The 26750-nt window shown below is 41.3% G+C and overlaps 2 protein-coding genes across 13 annotated transcripts in view; both read right to left on the bottom strand.

Moving 5' to 3' along the window:
• Positions 1–9567: 9567 nt before the first annotated feature.
• Positions 9568–26750, bottom strand: part of LOC122046431 (double-strand break repair protein MRE11-like) — a 32470-nt gene continuing 15287 nt past the window's right edge. For 2 of the 9 annotated variants that reach the window (XM_042607132.1, XM_042607123.1), the window contains 9 exons: positions 25755–25837; positions 18298–18411; positions 18111–18188; positions 17954–18025; positions 17657–17853; positions 16907–17021; positions 16611–16805; positions 16092–16214; positions 9568–11176 (listed from right to left, as the gene is read on the bottom strand). In XM_042607132.1, coding sequence (XP_042463066.1) covers positions 16176–16214; positions 16611–16805; positions 16907–17021; positions 17657–17853; positions 17954–18025; positions 18111–18188; positions 18298–18411; positions 25755–25837 — 893 coding nt within the window. In that variant the 3' untranslated portion in view covers positions 9568–11176; positions 16092–16175. Of the gene's footprint in view, positions 11177–13930; positions 14096–15892; positions 16000–16037; positions 16215–16610; positions 16806–16906; positions 17022–17656; positions 17854–17953; positions 18026–18110; positions 18189–18297; positions 18412–25754; positions 25838–26750 lie in introns of those variants that run through there. The other 7 variants (XM_042607129.1, XM_042607126.1, XM_042607127.1 and 4 more) reach the window with 7 other exon arrangements.
• On the bottom strand, positions 11273–12407 carry LOC122046434. Of its 4 annotated transcripts, none has more exons than XM_042607135.1 (3): positions 11918–12407; positions 11767–11850; positions 11273–11650 (listed from the first exon to the last, which is right to left on the bottom strand). In XM_042607135.1, exons 1-2 carry the CDS (start codon positions 12347–12349, stop codon positions 11797–11799), a joined length of 486 nt encoding a protein of 161 aa, XP_042463069.1. In that variant the 5' UTR covers positions 12350–12407; the 3' UTR covers positions 11273–11650; positions 11767–11796. The 4 variants fall into 4 exon arrangements, with proteins under 4 accessions (XP_042463069.1, XP_042463070.1, XP_042463071.1 ...); XM_042607136.1 differs by having other exon boundaries at positions 11273–11647; XM_042607137.1 differs by having other exon boundaries at positions 11273–11610.

The following is a 26750-nucleotide window of genomic DNA, read 5'->3' as shown; positions in this document are numbered from 1 at the left end:
TAAATGAGCTCCTTCCCGGTCGGATGGGGTAGCTCCCGAGCGCAAAAACTCCACAATAATTATCCTCCAGTCGCTCGGGTATGTGATGCCCTCCATCCGATCGACATGTGCTACTAAAGATACTTGCTCGATCGGCTTCTGAGAGCCGACCGGGATATGATTCTCCGCCCGGGGGATCTTCTGAATAATCACCTCCCTAAAGTTGAGCTTAAGTTTTTCAATAGCCTCCACGTAGAGCTTGAGCCTTGTACTATTTATCTCGAAAATCCCTAAGATTTGCTGAGCAGGCAACTGGGAATCTAAATAGAGGATGACCCGGACGGCTCCAACGTGCCGAGCGGCCTGCAATCCAGCAATAAGGGCTTCATATTCTGCTTCGTTGTTGGTCGCTCGGTAATCTAGCCGGACGGAGAGCTGCATCCGCTCTCCTTGTGGGGACAGCAAAACTATGCCAATTCCGCTCCCGTGTCCAGTGGACGATCCATCCACGAACACTTTCCACACAGCTTCGGGTTCCGGGTCCTGCACCTCCGTCACAAAATCGGCTAAGGCTTGTGCCTTGATAGCCGAGCGGGGTTTATATTGGATATCAAATTCGCTTAGCTCGGTTGTCCATTTGATGAGCCGTCCGGAAGCTTCTGGATTTAAAAGCACTCATCCCAACGGGCTATTGGTCTTGACGATAATCGTGTGCGCCAGGAAATAAGGACGAAGTCTCCGAGCGGCAAGGATCAGAGCAAAGGCCAACTTCTCGAGTCCGGTGTAGCGGGTTTCAACATCTTTCAAGATATGACTAAGGAAATATACAGGTTGCTCCTCGCCTCCCGACCGGACTAACGCTGATCCCACAGCCTGCTCGGTTGAGGATAAATAAATGTGCAACGGTTCGCCGACAGCTGGCTTGGCCAGCACAGGTAGGGAATTTAAGTACGTCTTCAGTTCTTCAAAGGACCTAGCTTTGCGGAGGATTTTGAAGAACGGAAGGCTCCGGTCGGCAGTCTTGGAGATGAAGCGTGATAGCGCTGTAATCCGACCGGTCAGCCTCTGTACTTCCCTCATGTTTCTGGGCGGTGGCATGTCCTGAAGAGCCTTCACCTTGCTAGGATTAGCTTCAATACCCCGTTCGGTCACAATATAGCCCAAGAAACGTCCTCCTTTGGCGCCGAACAAACACTTATGAGGATTTAGCTTAACCCCATATTTTCTGAGTGTACGGAAGGTTTCTTCCATATCTTTGCATAAAGTGGCCGCTCGGAAGGATTTGATGAGGATGTCATCTACATAGACCTCCAGGTTGTGTCCGATTTGCTCGCGGAAGACCTTATTCATCAATCTCTGATATGTTGCTCCGGCATTCTTCAGTCCGAACGGCATCACCGTATAGCAATACATCCCGTCCGGTGTAACGAAGCTAACTTTTTCCTGATCCTCCGGGCGAGCGGCACTTGATGATAGCCTTGGTAGGCGTCCAGCATACATATAAGCTCGCATTCGACTGTAGAATCTACGAGCTGGTCGATTCGGGGCAGAGGGTAGAAATCCTTCGGGCAAGCTTTGTTCAGATCTCTGAAGTCGATGCACACCCTCCATTTGTTGCCCGGCTTGGAGACGAGCACCACATTTGCTAACCAGCTTGGGAATTGAACCTCCCGTATATGGCCGGCCTCTAAGAGCCTTTCTACCTCCGCTCGAATGATAATATTCTACTCGGTGCTGAAATCTCTTCTCCTTTGTTTTACTGGCCGAGCGTCCGGCCGGACGTGAAGCTTATGTTGAGCTATGCTGGGGGAGACACCGGGCAGCTCATGCGTCGACCAGGCGAAGACGTCATGATTCATCTGGAGACATTTGACCACTTCTTCTTTCTGTTCGTCCTCCAGGTCGGCGACAATAAAGGTTGTAGCCTCCGATCGGCTCGGATGGATCTGAACCTCCTCCTTTTCATCATAAATTAAAGCAGGAGGTTTCTCGGTTATGGCGTGTACCTCGATCCGTGGAGCCTTTCGCGCGGCGCTGGATTCGGCTCGGACCATTTCCACATAGCATTTCCGAGCGGCTAACTGATCTCCTCGTACTTCACCGATTTTGTCCTCGGCCGGGAATTTGATCTTCTGGTAGAACGTCGACACAGCAGCTTGGAATTCACTTAACATCGGTCGCCCCAGTATCACATTGTAGGATGAAGGGGAGTCGACCACCACAAAGTTTGTTGTCCTCGTTCTCCGGAGCGGTTCTTCCCCTAAGGAGATAGCCAGTCTTACCTGTCCGACCGGAAGAACCTCATTGCCCGTAAACCCATAGAGGGGGGTTGTCATGGGTAGCAGCTCAGCTTGATCGATTTGTAGTTGATCAAAGGCCTTTCTGAAGATGATGTTGACCGAGCTGCCAGTGTCAATGAAGATACGGTGGATGGTGTAGTTGGCTATCACCGCTTTGATGATAAGGGCATCATCATGCGGCACTTCAACTCCCTCAAGATCCTTGGGCCCGAAACTGATCTCGGGTCCGCTCGCCTTTTCTTGGCTGCAACCCACCTCATGGATTCTGAGCTGCCGGGCGCTTGCCTTTCTCGCCCTGTGTGAATCTCCTCCGGTCGGCCCACCCGCAATAATATTGATTTCTCCCCGAGATGTGTTGTTTATGTTCTCCTCTTCCCGAGCGGACTGCCTAGGTTGCTCATTGGACCTTCGAGAGCGATCTTCATGCCTTGGAGGGAAACGCTGTTCGGGAGATCTCCTATATGTTCGCCGACCGGACTCTTGATGCCGCTGCCGGCGGTCGGGTGAAGGCGATCGACGAGGGCCACTCCTTCGTACGGGATGGGTGATTGAAGGTAGGCCCCGACAGTCGCGAGTGTTGTGGGAGTCAGTATTATGGAAAGAGCAAAACATTGGGGTCCATACCCTCTTTTTCTTCATCTTTGACCGCTCGGGCACTACCTCTTGAACCACCGGGGACTTCGCATGATGTGCCCGGGATGCCTCAACTCTTGGTCCTCTTGGTGGCTGATGGGCAGCGGGCTGCTTCCGTTCGGCTTGGGCCGGACGTTCGGCATGAGTTCCCTTCCGTCGGGCAGCTTCCGCCTCTTCCACATTTATATACTCATTCGCCCGGTGTAGCATGTGGTCGTAGTCTCTGGGCGGTTTGCGAATGAGCGCGCGGAAGAAGTCCCCTTCCGCGAGGCCTTGCGTGAATGCGTTTACCATTGTCTCCGAGGTGGCTGTGGGGATGTCCATCGCTACCTGATTAAATCGCTGTATATACGCCCGGAGAGATTCTCTTGGTTCTTGTTTGATGGTGAACAGGCTGACGCTTGTCCTTTGATAACGTCGGCTGCTCGCAAAGTGATGAAGAAATGTCATTCGGAACTCCTGGAAACTAGTGATAGAGCCGTCCGGCAGCCTTCGAAACCACCTATGTGCAGATTCCGATAGAGTGGTGAGAAATACCCGGCACTTTACGCCATCGGAGTACTGATGCAAGGTGGCGATGCTGTCGAACTTCCCCAAATGATCGTCGGGGTCGGTCGTCCCATTGTAAGCTCCGATCGGCGGTGGTGTATAGTATTTTGGTAACGGATCCCGATGTATGGCTTCAGAGAACTGTCGGTGAACTTGCTCGGGTGGTGCGTTCGCTCGGGGAGCTTTGCCCTTCCTATGATCCCGAACGGGAGGCTCATCGGATGAAGATCCTTGCTCCCCGTGAGCGGGCGCGATTTCTGGGGGAGTACGGAAGAGTGCCTGAGTCCGGGCGGTCTGCTTGCGCCGCCCGGCCTGCTGAAGCCGAGGTTGTTTGCTGTTGCGCTCACTCAGCCTGTGCTTTCTCCTTTTGCTGCGCCACTATCTTGGCTGCCCTCGCCTCGACTATAGCGTCAAACTCTTCTTGTGAGAGTGCCACGGTATGTAGTCTTCCAGCCTCGTCCATTGCCTCTGCTCGGATGCAAGTGCGTTCCCACAGACGGCGCCAAATTGATCCTGTCCGAACCAGGAGTCAACGGACGCTGGGGATGTGGCGCTCCCTGCTGGATCCTCGAGTGCTAAACCGAGCCGGGGGGGGGTGTCCCGGCGACGGCCCTCCGACGCTCAAGTTAGGCGAAGGAATAAGAAAGTGGCTTAGAAAATGTAGACTTTTGTACCTCCGGTTGAAGAAGTGGAGGCCTTATATAGACCTCTCGAAGGAGCCTGGGTACGCCAATCGAAGCAATCACATGCTTTCGACCATGCCTAGGTGTGGGCCTGCCAGACGGGCATCCATAAGACCATACTGAGGTGTGGGCCTGTCAGACGGGCATCCATAAGACCATACTGCTACTGTATCAACCTCTCCGTGACGTGATGGTGGGGCCTTTAATTGTGTCATCTTGCGTACAGTCTAATCATCATGCCTTTGCTGACATACCATATCCCGAGCCGAGCGAATAGGCCGCTAGGCTAACCACTGTTCCCTCGCCACGATTCCGGCCGAGCGGCCACCTCCGCTCGGCCACTCTGTCCTCGGCTGAGCGGACACCTCCGCTCGGCTCCGGTTCTCCTGCTTTGGCGTCGGAAACCCAAACCTTTGGCTGGGTAATCTCTGGTTCCGCTCAGACGGGACCCCATGGACCCCATCTGTGGGTCCCCCATTCTTACCGCCGGATCAGTAGCCCTGATAAGCGTCGAGCATGCATATTAACTCGCAGTCGGCTGTGGAGTCCACCAGTTGATCGATCCGGGGTAGAGGATAAAAATCCTTTGGACATGCTTTATTGAGATCTCGGAAATCGATGCAAACCCTCCACTTGTTGCCCGGCTTGGAGACTAGCACCACGTTCGCCAGCCGGCTCGGGAACTGGACCTCGCGTATGTGGCCGGCCTCCAGAAGCTTCTCAACCTCCGCTCGGACGATGACATTTTGTTCAGCGCTGAAGTCCCTCTTCCTTTGCTTCACCGGCTGAGCGTCCGGTCGGACGTGGAGCTCATGCTGCGCTATACTTGGCGAAATTCCGGGCAGCTCATGCGTCGACCAAACGAAGACATCGCAGTTTTTCTGGAGACATTTGATCACTTCCTTTTTCTGGCTTGCCTCCAGATCGGTCGCGATGAAGGTGGTTGCTTCCGGTCGGGTCGGGTGAATCTGCACTTCCTCTTTTTCTTCATAAACCAAAGAGGGTGGTTTTTCGGTTATGGCGTTCACCTCGATCCATGGCGTTTTCCGAGCGGAGTTAGCTTCTGCTCGGACCATCTCGACGTAGCATCGCCGAGCCGCCAGCTGGTCTCCTCTTACTTCTCCTACTTTATCCTCCACCGAGAACTTGATTTTCTGGTGGAAGGTGGAGACGGCCGCTCGGAACTCGCTGAGCGCCGGTCGCCCTAAGATGACATTGTATGCTGAAGGAGAGTTGACCACGACGAAGTTGGCAGTCCTCGTCCTTCTGAGCGGCTCCTCTCCCAGCGAAATAGCCAGTCGGACCTGTCCGACCGGCAGAACTTCATTGCCCGTAAACCCGTAGAGGGGGGTTGTCATGGGTAGCAACTCGGCTCGATCAATTTGCAGTTGGTCGAAGGCCTTTTTGAATATAATAGTGACCGAGCTTCCTGTATCGATGAAAACGCGGTGAATAGTATAGTTAGCTATTACCGCTTTGATGAGGAGAGCGTCGTCATGTGGCACTTCGACTTCTTCCAAGTCCCTGGACTCGAAACTGATTTCGGGACCGCTCGCCCGTTCTTGGCTGCAGCCGACCGCATGGATCTGAAGCTGCCTGACGCTCGCCTTTCTTGCTTTGTTGGAGTCGCCTCCGGTCGGCCCGCCAGCAATGATGTTGATTTCGCCTCGGGAAGTGTTACTTCTGTTTTCTTCTTTCCGAGTGGACGGCCTAGGCCGCTCCCTAGACACCCAAGGATTGTCCTCGTGCCTTTGAGGGTAATGCCATTCGGGAGACTGTTGCTGTCGCCTGTCGGGTATCCGCCGATCAGCCTCATGATGTCATTGTCTCCTATCGGATGATGATGATCGACGGTGGCCACCCCGGGGCACGGGGTGGGCGATCAGGGGAAGGCTCCGGCAATCTCTTGTATTATGCGTGTCTGTCCGATGGAATGAACAAAACATTGGGGTCCATACCTTCTTTTTCGGTTTGGGCCGCTCGGCATATACTTCTTGAATGGCGTGGGATCTTGTATGTTGCCGGGGGCGGACTTCAACTCGCGGTCCTCTGGGCGGCTGATGAGCAGTGTGCGTCTTCCGCTCGGCAGGGGGTGGACGCTTGGTTGGAGCTTCCTTCCTTCGGGTCGCCTGGGCTTCCTCCACATTGATATATTCATTAGCCCGGTGTAACATATGATGGTAGTCTCGGGGCGGCTTTCGAATAAGTGAACGGAAGAAGTCACCGTCCACTAGGCCCTGTGTAAACGCGTTCATCATCATTTCTGAGGTGGCCGTTGGAATATCCATGACCACCCGGTTGAACCGTTGGATATAAGCTCTGAGCGGCTCTTTGGGTTCTTGCTTGATGGCAAATAGGCTCACGCTAGTCTTCTGATAACGCCGACTGCTTGCAAAATGGTGGAGGAAGGTCGTGCGGAAGTCCTTGAAACTTGTGATGGATCCGTCCGGCAGCCTTCGAAACCACCGTTGCGCCGATCCCGAGAGGGTGGTAAGGAACACTTGGCACTTTACTCCATCTGTGTATTAATGAAGGGTGGTTGTGTTGTCGAACTTACCCAGGTGATCGTCCGGGTCGGTGGTTCCATTGTATTCACCAATCGCCGGGGGCACATAGTGATTTGGCAGAGGGTCCCGCAAGATGGCCTCCGAGAATTGACGGTTGATCCGCTCGGGGGAGGTGTCCGCTCGGGGGGCCTTGCCTTTTCTGTTGTCTCGTATCGGCACTTCGTCTGATGAAGATCCTCGATCACGATTGACTGCTGCGGCTCCAGGAGGCGTGTGGAATAGGGCCCGATGAAACGGAACCGTGGCAGCGGGTGCTTCCGCTCGGCCTCCCGATGCGGACGTCGCTTGTTGCTCCATCCGCTCGGCTTGTGCCTTCTATTTTTGTTCCACAAGCTTAGCTGCTCTTGTCTCGATCAGAGCGTCGAGCTCCTCTGTGGAGAGCATCACCGAGTGTGGTCGTCCAGCTTCGTCCATTGCTTCCGATCGGATACAGGAGCGTCCCCACAGACGGCGCCAAATTGATCATGTCCGAACGATGAATCAACGGACGCTGGGCACGTGACGCTCTCCCAACTGCTGACATAGATCTGCGACCGGTTGCGTGGACCTCCGGCGAACCTGCAAGGAAGTCGGGTCGGGAGGGGGTTCCCGGCGATGACCCTCCGACGCTCAAGTCAGGCAAGAGGAAGACGAGAAAATGGCTCTGAATATGCGAGAATGCGTACCTCAGGCGAAATGTAAGGCCCTTTATATAGAGCTGTGGAGAGGCTCCCGCACACATACCGAGGCGAATACGTGGCCTCTGACCATATCTCAGTATGGGCTTATCAGAAGAGCTTACCTGACACCATACTGCTACAATCCAAGCACATCTCTGATGGGACAGCGGAACCCTCTGTCGTAAGATCCTGCGTATGGCCTGGTCATCGAACATACCCGCTGTCAGAAGATGTTCCCTTGTCCTTGTCTCTTCTTATCCCATGCCGAGCATCCGGCCGGTCGGCAATCACCTCACGTCCGGCCGATCGTACGTGCTGGTCCGCTCGGGAGATTCCCGGTCATGTGCTCTGTGGACTGTTCGCAGTATTGCTACTTTATGCCTTCGGCCGAGCGGGCTTCCCGATCAGCCCGGTGACCCTGTTCTTTATGAGCGTCGGAGACCCAACTTCCCGTCGGGTTATTTCTGATTCCGCTGAGACCTCGTTCGGTCGACCGGTCTCCCCTTCTCCGGTCGGCCGTTTGACCCTTTGACTTCCACGCGGCGTTGACTTCCCTCAGAGGGGGGTCCCTGTTCTTACCACCAGATAACTAGTCTTATTCAAAATCACACCTGAAGGATGAAGGATGAAGGATGAACTAGAAGGCACAATTATACAGTTGGAAAAAATATCACCTTCTATTATATGTATCTAACAAAATATTAAATAATTTCAACCTCTATTTTTATGATATTATTGAAGCTTAATAATAACTAAAGAAAATCAAGATATATAATTTGTTAGATAATCAATAAATAAAATCTCAAACATCAAAAATACAATCTCATAAAATTAGACATGCATTTTGATCAAACCTTCTGGTCGAAGCAGAGCTGTAGGTTGCTTGCTGGCGGTCGACATAGTCGTCGGCTGCGGCCGGCACAGTCATGGATTGCTTGCTGGTGGTCGGCAAAGTCGCCGGCAGCTTGCTAGCGGCCGGCAAAGCCACCGGCATCTTGCTGGCAACCGACACAGCCACGCGGTGGCTTGCTGGGTCGGCACAGCCACGCGGTGGCTTGCTAGAGGCCGGCATAGTTGTCGGCCCCTTGCTAACTGCTGTCATAGCCGTCTGCATGCGGCTGGTAGCCGGCAAAGTCGCCAGCCACATGTTGGCGACCGATAGAGGTCGGAAAAAGGAGAAAAGAGATGAAAAGGAGAAAATTTATCTGTTGATCATCAGAGTATATTGTCAATGTGGTGTTTACCGTGTGAGTATATTAATTTATATTCGTTGGTTCTGTAGTCCTTTTCGACATGTGTAAATATTCAGAAATTTTTAATTTTAAAAATATTTTTTAGAATTTGTGACAATAAATGCCCTCATACAAACGAACTATTTTATTACACTTTTACATAATATGCAATAGTTTAGTTATTTTTAAAGGGCATAATAAATTTATTTAAAATAGTAAATTAAAATTTAAATAATTTCTTTTGAAATAATTTTCAATGTACCAAGACAAGTTTCAAGTTTTTCCTTTTTCATATTTTATTATATGTTTAATGTTGCATTCATATTTTCTATATTTTTTATTTTTCATCCTAATCTTAAAAACTTTGCATTTTAAATTTACAAATCATAAATGATCTGATTCAAAATTTATAATGTTGGTAAAAACTTTACACTTTAAATCCATATAAATATTTTTCAGATGTTTTTAAAAACAAGGTTTTCAAAGTTATTTCTCGCGTGCTAATTTTAGTGAGCAAAACTCATATAATGATCGATTTAGTTTTATAAAAATTTTCTATCGATCATAAAAGATAATTAAAAAATACTTATAATAAATAGTCCATTAATCATATATTAAAAAAATAATTTATCAAAATTAAGATTCAATCTTTAAACATTTTGAATACAAATAGGAAGCGACTCCTAACACAATTTAATTCAAGTCACCGGACAAGAATTTACAAACCAATGTTATATCATATCTGGCCGTGAGCTTTAAATGTGGCATGTGCACAGGAGCACTGAACAGGGACCGAAGACAAGTAAATACAAAGCAGCCCAAGACACAGGACAAAACAAGTGGCTTCAACCTCCTCTGACACTGACTTCAAACATGAGGAAGCATCTTTTTGGACTTGCCAGCAGGTGGCATAGTATGTTTGAACAAACTGACTTCAACAGTAGCAAAAAATGTTACAAAAATAGGAAGGAATCTGTCATTAATAAACTTAACAACAGCTAGACATACCTTGATTTGCACCATTAATTTCTTCACATAGGCAAAGACTGGAGGTGCCTTCATTTATGCAACACTTGCTTTTTGAGCAACAAACCATTACCTTTAAATTCCTCAACATTCACTCTCAAGCATCATGCTTGTTTATACTTTTTAAACCGATTTCCTTTCATACCAAAGTAAGCACGATTCAGTGACCTGTTTCGGACACTTTGCGAGAAGCTGGTCCCCTTCTTTAGAGGGTGAAGGACTCGTAGCATCGGTGGCGATATCTAACCAATGCAAGACATGAATTGACGGGCAACAACTTGCTTTTTGGATGATAGTCTGGAAATGAATGCATATTCCAGAGATTCCACTCTTCTGGCTCTATCTTCCCACATGGAGATGGCAGCATCATGTTCTCCATGGACTTCAGAGCACCATGTCGATCCAAGATAGATATTCAGATATATGAACTTGATGGGCACACGCAAATAGTAGGTGTGGACAGCCACCACCCATAGGAAATCAGTTGATCAGCAGAAATTCCAGAAACCAGTATCATAATGCACTATACTCTTTTGTTGTTTAAGTTAAGATCACAATTGTGCTTCTAGTGTTCAGCTTCAAGCTTTAAGATGCAACTCATTGATGAAACAAAACTTGAAGCTTCGAATGAGTAAATTGTTTCAGTGGACATGTGAATTACTGATTCTAAAGTTAAGCCCTAAAGCAAGTATCACATGCTTTAGCCCAACTTTGCATCCCAAATGAAACTAGTCAATATTGTCAACACTAGCTGCTTGCCCAAGTTGTTGATGCAGCAGTTTGGTGGAAGCTCTGCTTCCTGTGTTCATGAGAGGTCAAGTATAATTGGAAATGGAGTTGAAAGCTACAGATTGCTTGGCTCTCTCTCTTTAGTTTCTCTTCCAGCAGTACTGTAATTGGGAAGGCTACATGCTACGAACTCTCAGAACTACAATCCACTTACATAAAGTGACTTTTTTTTTTTGTTTTGTACATTTAGCATCCCCAGATATTAATGAGAATTTAGAACCTAGTGCACGACAGGACAGATATTGTTCTTCAGCATTGTCAAACAGTGTTGGAGACGGTAAAATGCTTCACTTCCATGATGCGACAGGTTGGCCAGAAACTGCCTGTGCAAAAAAAAAATGGCCTGTATGCTGCTAGACGTCAGCTTCCTGTCCTGCAAAGTCTACCATCAGAAAAAAGATAAATGCGACAAGCACTTAAGGCCCCAAGATTCACATGCCTACTATTAGACAAGTTCACGAGGCAATTCTCCATGAACAATGACAAGTTCTGCTTTTCCAGCTTACATCAATTACTCATTCCCTCAGCATTGTGTCTGAAAGTGCTTCTAATTTTGCTATCTACATAGGAAGTCAATCAATTTATATCAGCTGAAATATGGTGAGGAAACTAAACGAACATCGATATCCTTAGCAATTGTGGAAAAATTATTGATGAGCCGATACCTGTACCAACATACCTCATGAATCTTGTTATCTTCGTATACCTCTAGCTCTGAGTCTCATTTCCAGTTAGAACAAGCGCATTGATCCCTGTAATCTGCATTGTTAAACTAGAACAAGTAGTCCTCACAGGTGGCTTTAGATTATCGGTCTGAAAGTCTTTGGATATCAGAGAAAATGGAAGAGAAGGATGTCACTCTTGCAATCAATTAGAATATATATTTACTCAAAGATCCAACAATTTCCTAGAGTTTGACTACATACAAGCAGATGGTCCCGGCATTTACAGAAAGACTCAATTCATTTACCACTCATAAACACAACAAGCTATAGGGAACACATTTGATGTGGATGAAGCCCCAGGCTATCCACCGTTTACATCTACCGACAAATTCGATAGTTACGATCGCGACTAGGAAGTAGCAACTGGTATAAACATCAGTAGTATACTCCACTGGTTGGAAAGACAAACACTCTGGAATCTCTTACCAACAACGGATGCTCTCCAATCCGTTCTTCAGCGAATTGTGCCTGCACATTGGGTGAGTGCATCATCACCATCTTACTTCTACTGAAAAGAGGGGAAATCATCAGTCGTTTAAGCTCGAATTGAAGCAGAGGTGATGGGTTTGCTGCAAACAAAGAAGAGGGCATATATAATCAAGCCAAAGCCAAGCTACACCGGACCATTACTGACGAACGCCGGCCGCGATGGTTTCAGATGGAGGCGTCTTGGTCTTCGAGTTGGTAGCTTCGCTTGCCCGATTGGATCTGCAGGGGAAGCGCGCTCGTTGGACAAAATTGGATTTCAGAGGCGGAGAGAAAAAAGAAGGATGACCTGAGAGGAGTCGGGGGAGCAGTCCGGAGGGGACTCGAAGAGGGAGAGGGGGAAGCGCTTGTCGACGACGCCGACGTCGAAGTGGATGATTCCGGAGGTCTGGTTGTCGAGGCGGATGGCGCGGACGGGGAACCACAGGAAGAGGTCCTGGGCGGCGACGCCGCTGAGGCCGGCGATCTGGCCGGACGAGATGGTACCGGCGACGCTAGCGTTGTACCGCATCTCGCTCTCGAACTTGGCGACGCACGGAGCCTCCAGCTGCGCCTCGAACCGCCCGTCGTCGTCGACGGCGAAGTCCCGCACGCCCTTGGGCAGGAGCCCGATGGGCAGCCCATGGGATCGGAGCACTTCGTAGGCGCTGCCAGACTCCGTCGCCACCGCCAGCCCGGCGAGGGCGAGCAACCACAAGAACAACAACAAGAAGAAGCGCATAATTACAATGGTAGGGAAACAAGAGGAGGGAGCCAGGGAGGAGGGAGATCTGACTGAGAAGAGAAGGAGGGGGAGAATAATTGAAGAGTGGGAAGGACGAGAGAGGGTTGGGAAGGGCTGGGCCCACGCGAATAGGGAACGAGGGAGTTGGGTTCGATTTTGGGTAAGTTAGATTGGTGACGGAGGGGCAGAGTCAAACACGTGGGATGTTGGAGGAGTACGTGGTGGCGATAGGACGCCACTGTGGACGCAATTAATGTGCGGGATGGCCGAACCAACCTATCTGCGACCGTATTTTTATGCGTGCGACCGTGACATATTTCTCTGCGAATATGAAAGCAGTATTCCTCGAAAATCCCCTCCATAAATTATTTGGTATACAAACTTCTTCCGTTCACATAATTATTTAAATTTATTTAACTTAAATTTTTTTATGAATTTAAATTTATTTAAATTTTGATTAAGTTTAATTCATTTAAATATTATCAGACTCTCCATTTAAATTTATTTAAAAAATTTATATTTCAATTTATTTAATTAATTAATGAGTTTTATTCTATAGGCTTATTTATTTATTTTTATTTTTATTTTATAAATTTGATAAGAAATTTATTGGTGATATAAATTTTATTTGTGCATATTATTCATCCATAGTTCACAATATTTATAAACATTAACATATTAAAAATATATGTGTTCAGGTTGGTGTGTTTAATTTAATAAATCATTTGATTTTGTTAATCCGTAAATAAACTCTTATAAAATTGAACATCAAACTGGTTTACAAATATTTATAACTCTAAATCTAGACCTAATTTTGCACATTAAAATCAGCTTTGGGTTAGACGTGATTGGTTTTAACTTTTAACTGTGTCGGTTTAATTTGAACGGTTTAAATACTTGTAGTTCCATGGAATAATTTTTTGTTCAATTTTTCACTAAAAATTCTACTATTGTAATCAATTCTACCCAAAATAAACTTAAGATTACAATAAATAAATATAAGATAAAAGGAGATTGGATTCTTTAAATTTGATGATCATTAACGAATTAAAAGTTTATCATGATTCTACATTCAATCCATGAAATTCATCATCTAAGCTTATCATCTTATTCTCTATAACCTCATGATAAGAGTTGCACACAAATACCAAACTTATATCACATTGCTAGATCATATAAACACTACAGTTAAACCAAACCACAAAGAAGGAATTAATATCCTAATAATTTCTTTCTTTTTAATGTCTACAATCAGTTTTAGGTTAGGGTTTTAGGGATAAAAAAAATTACTAGATGCATAATAGGGACAAAAAAAAACAAAGATCCCCTCAATCCCAACACTCTTGATCTAATCATCTTGTGGAACTTCACACCCTCAAGTCGAGGTATCTTTGAACTTGAGTATATGGTGTTAAGATTGTAACTTAAACACAATGTAGATCAAGTTTGAAGCTGCGAGGAGCTTCAAACTCATGGATGATCATCAACTTTGAAGAAACCGAAGAGAAGGGTTTAGAGAATCTAGTACTATTAGTTAAAGTTTTATAGAATCTACACTTAAATCTTAACATTACGATCAATTGTCAGAATCAAATCCAAGATTACAATAAATAGATACAAGGATCTTCAAGTCATTCGAGCTTCATGATCACCTACGGATCCAAGCCTCCTCGTGGCTCCACACTTGATCAATAAAGTTCATCATCCAAGCTTAATCATCTCAATCTCCCTAACCTCGTGATACTGTATTGAGTTATAGCCCAATTAATGGGATTAAAGGATCAAACTCAATGAGAGCAAGGTTTTAGCTAGAAGGTGAAGTGAAGATGAATGATTTACAAAATAAAAGGCCTGGTTGAAGGTTTAATTTACAATCCAAATTAAAAGACACGGTCACCTAGAGATAGAGATGGCAGAACTGAGAATAGTCTTATCTTTGGTGACATGAAAAGAATTTATTGTAATTTGTAACAAGCTCAAAATTAGAGCTCCACCCAAGAATTTAATGTATTACGGGTGCAATTAAAGGGTCATAGAACTTCCATAGGTGTGGTACAGTAATAAAACATTCAAAATAAATAAATAAAAGAATCAAAATTTGAATCTCAATTGAGATGATTATTCTAAAAGTCGACCTTTAAGTATGTCTAAATTGTGTTCTGAATTTACTCAGATAGATAAATAAGAGGAAACTATCTACCTCCAGGATTAATGAAGTCGAAATATTTAAATTTCACAAAAAAAAATAAATAAATAAAAATAAAATCATCCTAGTGAGTAAGAGTTTTGCAGTTCATAGAAGTTTGATACTGTGCATGAACCCCTTCCATTCATAGCTTCACATAAACCTAGTGTAACATTTTTTTATCTAAAATATATAAAATAAGATTCTCACAACATATGATATATGAAAGTATAAGAAATCCAATCTTTATTATGTTAGAGTGTGATTGTGAAATATATGTTAAATGTTTGGATCATGACAAGTTTTGACCAAAGTTGAATAATTACTTGTGGGGTACCCATGAGGAATTAGAGGTGATTATTTTCTAAGTGTTTGTCGATTAAGCCTCAAATAAAAATTCAATAAAAGAAATAATTAAAAGATATTGTAATAGCTCTGTTATACACGCGAGGATCGCATAAGTTTAGTAGATTTGTAGAAAGCATAAAAGATATGCATCCTTAGCCCTTATATGGTCGTGTGCCCCTTTTGGGAGGATGACAAGTCAAGAACCTACGAGGAGGAAGTAATATTTAATATCGATTCTATGAAATGGCTCGGGGTTATGAAGTCTAAAATGAACTTCATGTGATCAACCCCATCGAATGCAAGTGGGCAAAGTCACACTTCAATATAAAAAAAAAATCATTCAAAATAAGAGGTTAACCATGACAAAACCCTTTCACCAATGTCCATGAAGTCCCCTCAGAACACCAATGTCCATGAAGTCCCCTCAGAACAGTACAATGGTTAAAAAATGAGATGTTACCACATAAGGTCTTAAGATCGAAACTCGACACGTCTGAGCATGCCTTCTCCCATACTTTGGCCACTTGCACTAAAACTAGTAGTCGCCCGTGATTTACCTCCTCCATGTTGACCTAAGGACAGATTGGTGGAGACGCTGAGGGCAAGCGAATTGTCTTTTGCGACGTGATTAAATCTATTAATCCATTAAGACCACTTTCCTTAATAAAAACTTGGCATAAGATGCATTTAACAATTAGATTGCAATACAAATGTAATTATATATTTTAATGATAAAATTATATAACTTAAAAAATATAATTAAAGGTCTTAATAGCTAAGTGAGATAAATATAAATCTTATATGTATATAATATATTATCAAACAAGTATAAATAAATTTTTATCGAGTGCCAAATCTGTTCACAAATATTTTATCTATTTATAGCACTAAATGAACTTATCAGACTAATCCAATTGTCTAGTCGGTTCAAGTAGTTTCACATCTAGGAATGCATGGAGTTCATCATACCATTAAAACTTTGTAGTTTCACATCAAACCCACCCATCTAAAGGTTAAAACAGATAAATTCCGCTTCTGATTACGATAACGTCTCCAAAACTTTGACCATATATGTGAGCCACAAAGGGATTTAAACCCCACAAAAAATTTAATTCTATAAGAAAAGAAAAATTATGACAAAACATGGTTAACTGAAAAGGATCAAACACAATGATAGGGGATCATAAAACACAATTTTCTACTGACCTTCAAATCTTGTAAGCAAAACAAAGCCAAGATGAAAACACATTTCTCTAGTAGTATCTCCACAGCTACACACAAAAAAACTTTTCATGGTCTCTTCCTAATAGCACCGTAGTTCTTGGTTGCCTGAAACATGAACAGTAGACGTTAAAATCTTGTAAATGAGTTTTTGCAAGCTTCAAACGATAAGGGACAAGAGGATAGCTCTCCAAGATTTGAATCTACCAACTTAAACTAGTAATTTATTAGGTTCGCTAATAGTCTAGGAATTTGAGAAATCAGATTGGTTGCTGAAGCACACTAATTGTACAGATCACCTATGATGCCCACTGAAGCCTCAATAAATATCAAAGGTCCAAAGGGTTGAGAGAAACAAATTCAGAAAACATCACAGATTACGTATGTAAGATGACTAGGAGCTAGGCAATCTAGTTTGACTGACTAATCTAGAGGTTTTGCGAACAACACATGAGTTTGCAGGTAAAGTTTACAAGATTGAGAACAAGATGTTGAAAAATATACCCGTGGTTGAACCCTCTTAAGTCTGTTTGAGATGTCATCCTCGTCATCGTCATCGTCATCCTTGTTCATGAACATGTTGTGGATGGAACTAAAGTCTGGTTTCCTCCCTCTCTTTGAAGATGATGCGGAATCCCTACCCCTTCCTCTAGGAGCAGCTCTTTTCCGACCTTTTCCTTTATTAGTTTCTTCAGGTTCCTTCAAACAAGCAAAGCAAGAGAATAAAATTGCAGCCTACGGCAGAAACTGGCTTTCATATAGGAATTGTTCTGTGTGAGATTGGAAAAGGGAGAGCTTACAGAACTCTCCACAATTTCATTCATTTCATGTCTTTCTGTTTCCTCGCTTGAAGGGGAGTCGATTCCTTCATCCACAATATTTCTAGTAGCCACAGACATGGAGGCTGACGCTGATCTTTAAGAACAGAATTAAAGGACAATGAGCACAAGATAAACAACCTAAAATTATCAATTGTATGAATTTCCCAGATATGGACCAAATAGCTTATAAAGCATTAGCACAGCTAAAAAGAAATACTTGGCATGCATATCAAAGTAGTTAATCGCTCAGAATTGGGATATCTGTGATGCATACACATAATAAAGAGCATCATAAAGCAGCATGTTACCATGACAATACCATTTTTGCCAACAGAACAATCTTAATCTGAGCACACTTAATGTATAACCTTAAGTATTATCAGCAAAGTCCCCACGGGGGTGCCCAGTTGGCTAAAGGGGGGTAGATTTGCTACAAGCTACAATGAGACGGGAATCAATTCCCAGCAGACGCATGCCCTCAGGAAAAAAAAATCCTCCCACCCCCTAACCATTTAGCGGTCGGTTATAAGCTGACCTCGTGATTTACCTACTTCACATAACCTGTGAACGGGCTGTGAGGGGAGTATGGGGTGAGCGTAATTACCTTTACTACAATTAAGTATTATTAGAGGAAAATTAACTGAAGCAAAACAGAAGCAATCAAGATCTAACTTAAAACAAATAGATTGTCACCATATAGGTTATAACATGATAATTCAAAACTATCACCTCGTAGATAGGCGGGTTTTCATAGTTTCATCTAGTGACATCTGCTTTAGTCTACCAGAACCCCTTCCCCTTCCTCTCCTTGTAGACCCTCCTCTTCCTTGGGAAGACTTTGAAATGGAGAGCATCTGCCTTGTCTCCTCTTCATCACTAAAAGAATTAGCACTAGTAGGGATAGTTGCATTTTTCCTTCTGGGATCCTGGATGCACCCTCATATTAAGTTATATATATATCTAAGAAACATATTCTTTGTGGCTTTGAGTTTTTCTGAATGCTTATGTTAGCTCATGTCATTCAACCTGAAAGTTGTGTGAGCCCGTTGTTATTGTCATATTGTCCTTCTGACGAAGTGACCTCTCTTTCGCGCGTTCCTGTAGGAAAAATGTTAACCAGGTAGTCACATCTACTATATGGTTGATTAAACATCTGGCGAAACACAATAACACCAAGGCATGCCTGCATGCACATTCCCACTTTGACTATTAGGTCATCATCATCAATTTTTGATGTATCAGCTTCAGCAGTCAGTTTGTTCTGTGGTATAGACAGACTATTAAAATAAAATGTTGAACGTGTTTATCAAAGCTTTGAGACTCAAAGACCAGAACAAAAAATGGAAATTCTCTCTTCAGAAATTTCTTACCCTTGTTTCCTCGAGATTATTCCTCAAGCACGAGTAAAAGGCCAATTTGTCATCTTTGTTTACAAAGTCGTGCAATGCAATGTCCAAATCATTGACTGCGAGTATCTCCATTTTCTGCATTAAAAAAATACGTTCACAAACAAGAATTTTCAGTTTCCTCTCATCTCTATCACATCTTTTTGTGTTGTCAACATGGTTTTAAAAAACCTAGGCAAACTTTGAAAGGAAGGCACAGGCAGCGTATGGTATTTGTAACCCCTCTACACCATTGAGAAAAATAACTACATGGCTCATTTAAATATGCTTAGTTTGAACCAAATTTACTTAAAACCTAAGTTCCACTATTTGGTAGCTTATCACTTATAATGGTTCACTTAAACACTTGTATTGTATAAGTGATAAACACTACAGATAATAACTAAATGCATTTCAGTTTTAATATATATCATTCTATATTCTTTATGAATAATTCATATGTTCTTCATAATTAACATTATGTTTTTTTATGTGGAAGAATGAATTGAATGAACTAATTAATATGCTTCATTGTACATAAGTTAGTACATTTTTAACAATGTAAAATAACTTTAATATCTAATTTTGACTGCATATGCATATGTCGAATGTGGATATTTCTTCTAGAAGCATGGTTATCAATATGATAGTTGAACCAAAGACCAGAGGATGAAATAGTTGCGAAACGAAAATGGCCTCAATAACAAATAGAAACTAGAATCGTAACCAAGTTCTTGAATGTAATTAATATTATCGTTTATTGCATAAATATTTAGATTGGTGCATTCAATGAAAAAACTTTTGAGTAGTGACAAGATTATACATGTATAGAACGTAAAAAAATTTGAAAAACTCATAAAATTTGTAAAAGGAGAGGATCCTATTAAGTTGGACAGAAAAAAAGGTTTCCTCTGTTTTGTTTCAAGAAAATATTTTTCAAATTTTCTAATCTTTGGTGCAATAAGAAATCATGGTCAATAGAAAAAAAAAATGTTAAAGGAAAACTTTCTTTTGATAATAGGCATTTTGAGGAAAATGAATTCCCTTGGAAAAGGGTAAAAGTTAATTTCCTCATCCATAAGTCGTTTGCTATATCAATAAACTTTTCTCTATTCACCAATCTTCCCACTCATTCATGTAGGTTGATCGATTTTAGAATGTTGATTTAACCGACCAAGCACGCAAGTTAGGGCAATTCGATTGGTCCAGGTGGATTGATTGAGCTGAGCAGTTTGGTCAGTCCGATTGGTCCTAGCGGGCTAGGCATCCAGGGTGATCGTGATAGCCAAGTTGATGGAGCTAGGTGATTCAGTCGGGCTGATCAAGTTGAGTGATCTATTAGAATGGGCAAGTCAAGTGAGCTAAACAATAAAAGTGAACTGAGCATCCAAATTAGCAATCCAAACAAGTGATTATGTTCGGCTGTCATGGCAAACTGATCAAATGCTCTGATTGGTCAATCAAGTTGATCGTGATGGGCGAGTTGATCGAACTAGGTGATCCTGTCAAGTCGAGTGGTCTGATCGAACCAAGCAAGTTGGGTGAGCTAGGCAATCTAAGTAAAATGGGGAATCATCCAGACAAGTGATCATGTGAGCTGTCAAGGCAAGCCGCCTATCAAGTGCTCTGGTTGTGTCGATCAAGTTGAGTTTAGGGTTGAACAATCTTAGAGGATCAAGCAAACCAAGGGTTGGGTTATGTAGTTGAGCAAGTCGAGGATTGGATAAACTAGGAGAGAGTGAGGGGCCGAGCAGGCAAGGGGAGTGGCTGGATTGATTTTTTTTTTTTTGTTGGGGGACACCGGGACACCCAAAAAAAAAAAAAATTCAACAGATTTTAAAACACATTCTTACAACAAAATGTAATATAGGTTCCCAAAAAGATGTTATTTTTCATATACAACTTATTTTCTTATCAAGCAAATAGACCGTTAATAGCATAGTGATGTTGTCATAGCATGGTTATGCATTCTTTGGAATGAGAATAAATAGTTTTGAAATTCATAGCATTCACATAAATGAAAATAGCTTATCTTTGCAAAACATGAAATAAACACTGATTGATTTGGGCACACGCGCATAGCTTATATGTGGACTCATCTACCCTATTAATATTGCAGACTACAATATCGTCTTAGACGCACAAATGCATATCTGCGCTAAACAATCCATGCATATCTATGTATGCAAGCTTCACATCGGAAAATACAAATCTAATACCAAATTTTCAAGAAACTATTTGGTATCAACTACTTGAATCTTATCCCACCAATGAACTTCAAGCGAGGTTATCTCTACACGTAATATTTTAATTCATCAAATCACTTTCTTAGCCCTTACACATTCCCTATAATTGACTCAACTTATCTAACTATAAAATTTATTAGTCACCTTCCTTACAATCTAGATTTTTCCTTATTAATAATAAATTTTTTATAGCAATTAAATAAAATTTGATTCTTTGTTTGGTTAAACTCATGTAGTTTGGGCTCTTTTGAGCATTTTCTAGATGTTAAATTGGGGTTAAAAACTCTCCAATACCAGAATTTAATCCTAGGATAGGTAAAAGGCCAAATTGGTTGATTTAAAGTTTAAACTGGAGTTATTTAGGGCACTAAATTTAGTTTGAGTTCAAGGGTGTTGGATCCAGCTCAATAGTAAGTGAAGGTTAAAATTTGGAGTTGCGGTGGAAGTCAACTCAGGACAGGAACGATACAGTTTTGATACATTATCATGTTATGCTAATACAATTTTGATACTTTTTTTTTAAAAATAAAATATATTAATTTTAAAAAAATTATCAATATTTGATTATTATAAATGGTCACCATAGACTGATTTAAATGGGGGCTATCCTGGGCTATAGTCTGGCCCTATTGACCAACCCAAATCTTTTTTTTTAAGAGGACAAATATAATTTTAACGTATTATGTTTTGTTTATGTATTTCTCTGCCACTCTGCGTATCTATCTGAAGACGGAACAAGTGAACAGTGAATCAGGTAACCCTAAGACTTAATCTTTTTTTCTTCTCTTCTCTATCATCCCGTCCGCATCGCCGTGGCCGCCGCCGCACAGCCGAAGCATCGCATTGCTGCTATTGTAGTAGTCGCCGTCAAAGCATCGAGCGGCTGCCACCTTAGTTTTGTGTGGTTAATTACCTGATTTTGTTGGGTTTATGGCTTGATTTTGTCTATTTATTCTCAGTGTATAAAATGTCTCCAGTAAGTTTTTCTAGTGTACTTAGTTTGTCAAACGGAGATGTTGCTGATGTTTGAAAGAAGTGAGCTAAATTGAAATTATTATTACTATCTTATTGTCCACTTGAATTTTTCTATTGTTGTTGCACTTTAGGCCCTCGCTCATGAAGGCAAAGGCCGCCTTCGACTGATACTACCAGATCGACGTGTCCTTCGTGTCGACGTACCCTTATGAGTTACGTCGACGTCGAAGGCAAGCAGATGTGGATTGAGGTCCTACACGAGACGCTCGAATACGGCCTTGAGCCGCACTCATGACTGAAACCTCTACCTCACCGTTAGTGACACGCTCTCTAACGTCGACATAGCCAGGCCTTCCGCCATGACCCCAAATTTTCAACGTCTACGAATTAGATATCATTACGGTAAATTAACTTATCAATTTCATAAATAATGAAAAAATACATTCAATAAAAATTTAAAATTCGGTTAATATAGGAAAAGGCGAGATGGCAATGTGCTCGCGCAAAGTGAACTCGGACCTCTTTTACCGCATCCTCGACGGACTTGGACAACTCGGGATCAACCCACCCCTCCTCTAATTGTTAGATCCATCCCTAATGCACACTATTGAGTTATATTTGAGATGTTGAATCTCAAGTTCAAGCTTTGATATTATCTTGTGAGACGTTTAGTGTTTATTGAATCTTTTGCAACAACTATTCAATAATGTATAGATTTAAATTTTATATTTTTATTATTATTGCACATAATTAAATTATCTTAATTATAATCTTATTGCAGATGCATAAAGCCAAGAACTTGTATTTATAATAGTGATGAAGATTGATTTTAAATTTCAAGTTTTATAGAAGAGGCATCAAGTCTAAGATCTTACATGTATAGTGGTCATGAAGAATGATCTTCGATTTCAACATTTTCAAATGTATTTTGATAATTTTAAGCATTTATTATGTTACATTTATTTGAAACCCTCAAATTATTTATGGATTAATATAATTTTTGTATTTTGAGAATATGTAAAAGTGTTGTCTAAATTTTATATTGTATGGTACAGGATAAGAGATGATAACTTTGATTTATTGATATAATGTATATATTATATTGTATATGTATACATATCATAATTCTTAAATGAATGAGTGTTTATAGGTTTTCAAACATTGAACAATTTAGATAAATGCTAAATATATCTCTTTCTCTTTTCTAAAAATGATATATTTGTAGCTTGAATTATAATTTATGCAAATAATTAAGATAAGTTTAGTAAAAAACATAATAATATGTGACTTTACTAATATCAAAAAAGTGTGATGACAATGTATTTTAAATGATATTTTAATAAAATAAATTATAATAGTATAAATAAATAAATAATTTTTTTTAACTTAATAAATTTTTATGTTGTGTCAAACCCTAGTTATTTATTTACATTTAAACTAAAGCTGAGGAACTTTAGTTTTCATGTCACATGCTAACACTATTTCTCTTGATCTTTATTGACATCACAAGAGTTAGCACACAAGAAATCTTTTAAATACCAAATTTTCTCCCGAGTAAAAGTTGATTTAGGATTAGGTGGAGTCCACTAAGTAGATATGGCAATTATGATTAAGTAGGTTTAAACTGAATTTTATTGAAATTTATTTTAATTGGTTTAAAATTTAACCAAATTTATATATAGAATAATTTGGTTCAATTGTAGTAGCATATTTTATAAAGGGGAGCCTTGGCGCAATGGTAAAGTTAATGTCGTGTGACCTTATGGTCAAGGGTTTGAGTTGTGTAACCAACCTCTTGTAATGCAAGCAAGATTATGTATAATCCTTCCCCGAGACCCCACATTGACGGGAGCTTCGTGCACTGGACTACCCTTTTGTAGTTAGCATATTTTATAAGATTAGAAATTATATTATATTTAATTCTATTTTTTACCTTCACATCCTATGTTGTAACAAGTATTTTTCCTTGCTTAGTGTTATGGAAGAGGGAAAGGAATAAAATAAAAAATCTCAATGAAAAAAAAGGCATCAGCCATGCCTAGTCGTTGCAGCCTGATTGCCTCACCATGAGGCCTCTTACAAGGCTAGCCTGACCACAAGGCCTCCGCAAGGTCGCAGCAGCCTCGCCTTGCGCAAGGCCTCTTGTGACGGCCTTGCCGGGAGGCCACTGTCACCTCGCAGAGACCTTGCGGCCAAGCGTAATGCCACGATAACACCGCGGCTAAGTTCTCCACCAAAGAGTTCTAGTACCAATCAATAGTAGAATGATAAATTCATTTATGCCAATCAGCATGGCTTAGTATCTTAATTGTTGACGGTAAGATTCATTTCTCCTCGTGCAAACCCTATTCTTGATCCATTTCACCAACCCTTAAGCCCCACACCCATTTGCTGAAAATCGCCCCCACCTCCCAACACACACACAATTGAAAATCAATCCTTTGTTGAAAGAGGCGACAACCTACTGCAAGAAAGAAACACACTATGCTCAACCTAACACCCAAACCAATGGGATTTTACCTTTTTCAAGTCCTTTGTCATTAATTTGGAATGAATTGGGAGCATTTATCAATAAGGACTAACCTTTCTCAAACTCTCGTGTTTCTTGCATATTGAATCATACATAGAGAGGGACTAACCTTTCTCAATAAGTTTCTTGTGAATATTATTCATCTACACCACATAGTGTTGGATAATAGTGAAATTTTACACATTAAACATATAAGACAGCCCTTGGTGTAGACCTTTAGGATTATTAGTAAGGGAGGAAATTAGAGATCAATCTAGCCATTTCCTCACTGCAATTCGGTGAGTTCATGTTGTGATTTTTGTTTTAGTTGCATGAAAATCAAGTTTTGGCAAATAGATTACTCATATGATATGGTTTATGTAAAGGAGAATTTTGGAGGTCTTGGAAATATTCTTCTTGCTAGAGGATTAGTATTAGGATCACAGTTGAGTTAGGTAATTTCCTGCTTGTTTCTTCCCACCTGAATTATGCAGAGAGTGAAGTTCTGATATCTTGGTTTATTTATTGAACCTTACTGTACAATATGTTAAATGATGTTAAAACTTAAAATCATAATTTCTTAATGATTAAGTGAGCAAGGGGGGTTTTGTGCTGTTAGTTCAACACCTTGATCTGGTCAGGAGGACATTATCTTCAAAGGAAGACTCTAAGAAGGGATTCAACTATGGAAAAAGAGGAGTTAAAATGAGCTTTGGAGAGAAGTTAGGCTCAAATACAATTTAATTAAGATGAGCGAGGACTGACTGCCCACAGCGCAATATCATCGGTTTGTGTGCCTTAATTGGCAATCTTATAAGAAAGAAAAGAGAGACTTATAGAACTAAAACTGCATTGTTGAATGATTCGATAATATGAGACCTACTATTATGGGCCTTATAAAGTCAGACCTCACAAGAATATTGTGTAAAATCTACTAAATAAGTAAATATGCTAAAAATAGTGAAATACAATTTTAAAAACAAATTGTATGTTTAAAATATGAATCATGTAGCTAGTTATTTTATTTGAAAAAAAAAAGGAAAAGGGAAAAAAGTCAATGTTTTTGGATTGCATCACCAAAACTTTGACACGTAATTATTATGGATTGTCACAATCTTATCAAAAAAATTTTCTTTTACCCTATGGGACACAAGGTGACCACACAAGACCAAGTTCCCTTTCATTCCATGTTTTAAGTTAACCACAGCTCTTTATCCTATTAAGGCTATCTTCATTAATATTTCTTCTTTGTTGAATTAATAGATTTCAAAATATTCAAAACTCTTCCAAGATTTACGTATTCATTCCTCTAAATTTACCTTCTATTATTTTCTTATTATCGAAATTATATTTTATATTTTCAGTTTTAGTTCTACTTAAAATTCTTAGTGTCTAAATTTTTTTCTACAATTCAAGCTTCGAGTTTCATATATCTATACTCTTATCAATTAATGCAATATTGCGTGCAAATAAAATGCACCAGAATGCATATATTAAATAGCATCAATGAGTTCCTCTGGTATTAGCATAGATAAATAACTTAAGAGGAGACTCATGAAAATAATGCTAAAACTTGAATTGTAATTCTTCAGTTTATGCGTGTACAAATAAATACTATTAAAATATTTCATCCATTTATAAAACAAAATAGTACTCATCAGAAATAACAATAAATGGACAAAACCTGAACATGGAAAGTTTCAGGAATATACCAAATTACTCTCAGCAACTAGAGCCTCAATGTTTTGTTGATTTAGTTCTTCTGGACGAAGTCTTTCGGACTCGTCAATCTTTTCTACAATATGCTCAAAAACAAATATTGACTATTTAAAGAACAATTAATATACAAAACAAATGATGTTTGGCAAAGTAGGAAATAAACTAGGTTGTCAGAAAACAGAGTGTTGATGCTTGCCGTTAAAAGAACTATGGATATATATGATAAATGCTGTTTGCGGCAGAAGAAAAAAAGAATAATCTGTAGTAATTAATGTAGTAGAGAGTCCTGGTTTTTCTGGGCAGTGACTAATTATTGGTTGGTAGTTACCAAATGCCGATATGAGGTAATCTAAATTGTTGTGTTGTGATCCTAAAATTTCAATAAAGGTAAATTGCTGAATTTATAGCAATTGAGTGCAATTGTTGTTCAATAGTTGTTAGTTGTTATTGTCTTATTGAGACTAAACTTAGTTTCTTCAGGCCAGAGTAATTGTGATTACGAGTTGTTTATAAGTTGGGTTTGAGCTGGACTTGAATTTGAAATAGTTTGATTACGTTAGTGTTGAACCTCAACTTATTAAAGCTATTTTGGGGGGGCAGCATTTAAGGTCTAATTTTTGGTATGGTGGGGTCCATTAAGTGGGCCGGCTCAGTTTGGACATAGGGTTAGTTTAGGGCTAAACCAAGTTTATATCTGGGTTGAATTAATTTTGTCATGTTTTGCTTGGGTTAGAAGGGGAGCCTTGGTGCAACGGTAAAGTTGTTGCTTTGTGGCCAAAAGGTCACGGGTTCAAATCCTGGAAACAACCTCTTGCAAAAAGCAAGATAAGGTTGCGTACAATGGATCCTTCCCCGGACCCCGCATGGCGGGAGCTTCGTGCACCAGGCTGCCCTTTATATGTTTTTCTTGGGTTAATGGAGTCTTGAGGAAGGTTTAAAATCTCGACCCGTGCCGAGGTTTCGATCCCGGACCGGAACGATACAATTTC

Source organism: Zingiber officinale, chromosome 2B, assembly GCF_018446385.1.
Source record: "Zingiber officinale cultivar Zhangliang chromosome 2B, Zo_v1.1, whole genome shotgun sequence".
Lineage (NCBI taxonomy): Eukaryota > Viridiplantae > Streptophyta > Magnoliopsida > Zingiberales > Zingiberaceae > Zingiber > Zingiber officinale.
This window is presented reverse-complemented; position numbering and strand designations above follow the sequence as displayed.

Coding starts and splice junctions, on each gene's coding strand:
- LOC122046434 (XM_042607134.1), bottom strand. CDS start 12,349: ATGCGCTTCTTCTTGTTGTTGTTCTTGTGGTTGCTCGCCCTCGCCGGG. Junction 11,851..11,917: donor GCTCCCCCGACTCCTCTCAG/GTCATCCTTCTT, acceptor CTTCCCCTGCAG/ATCCAATCGGGCAAGCGAAG.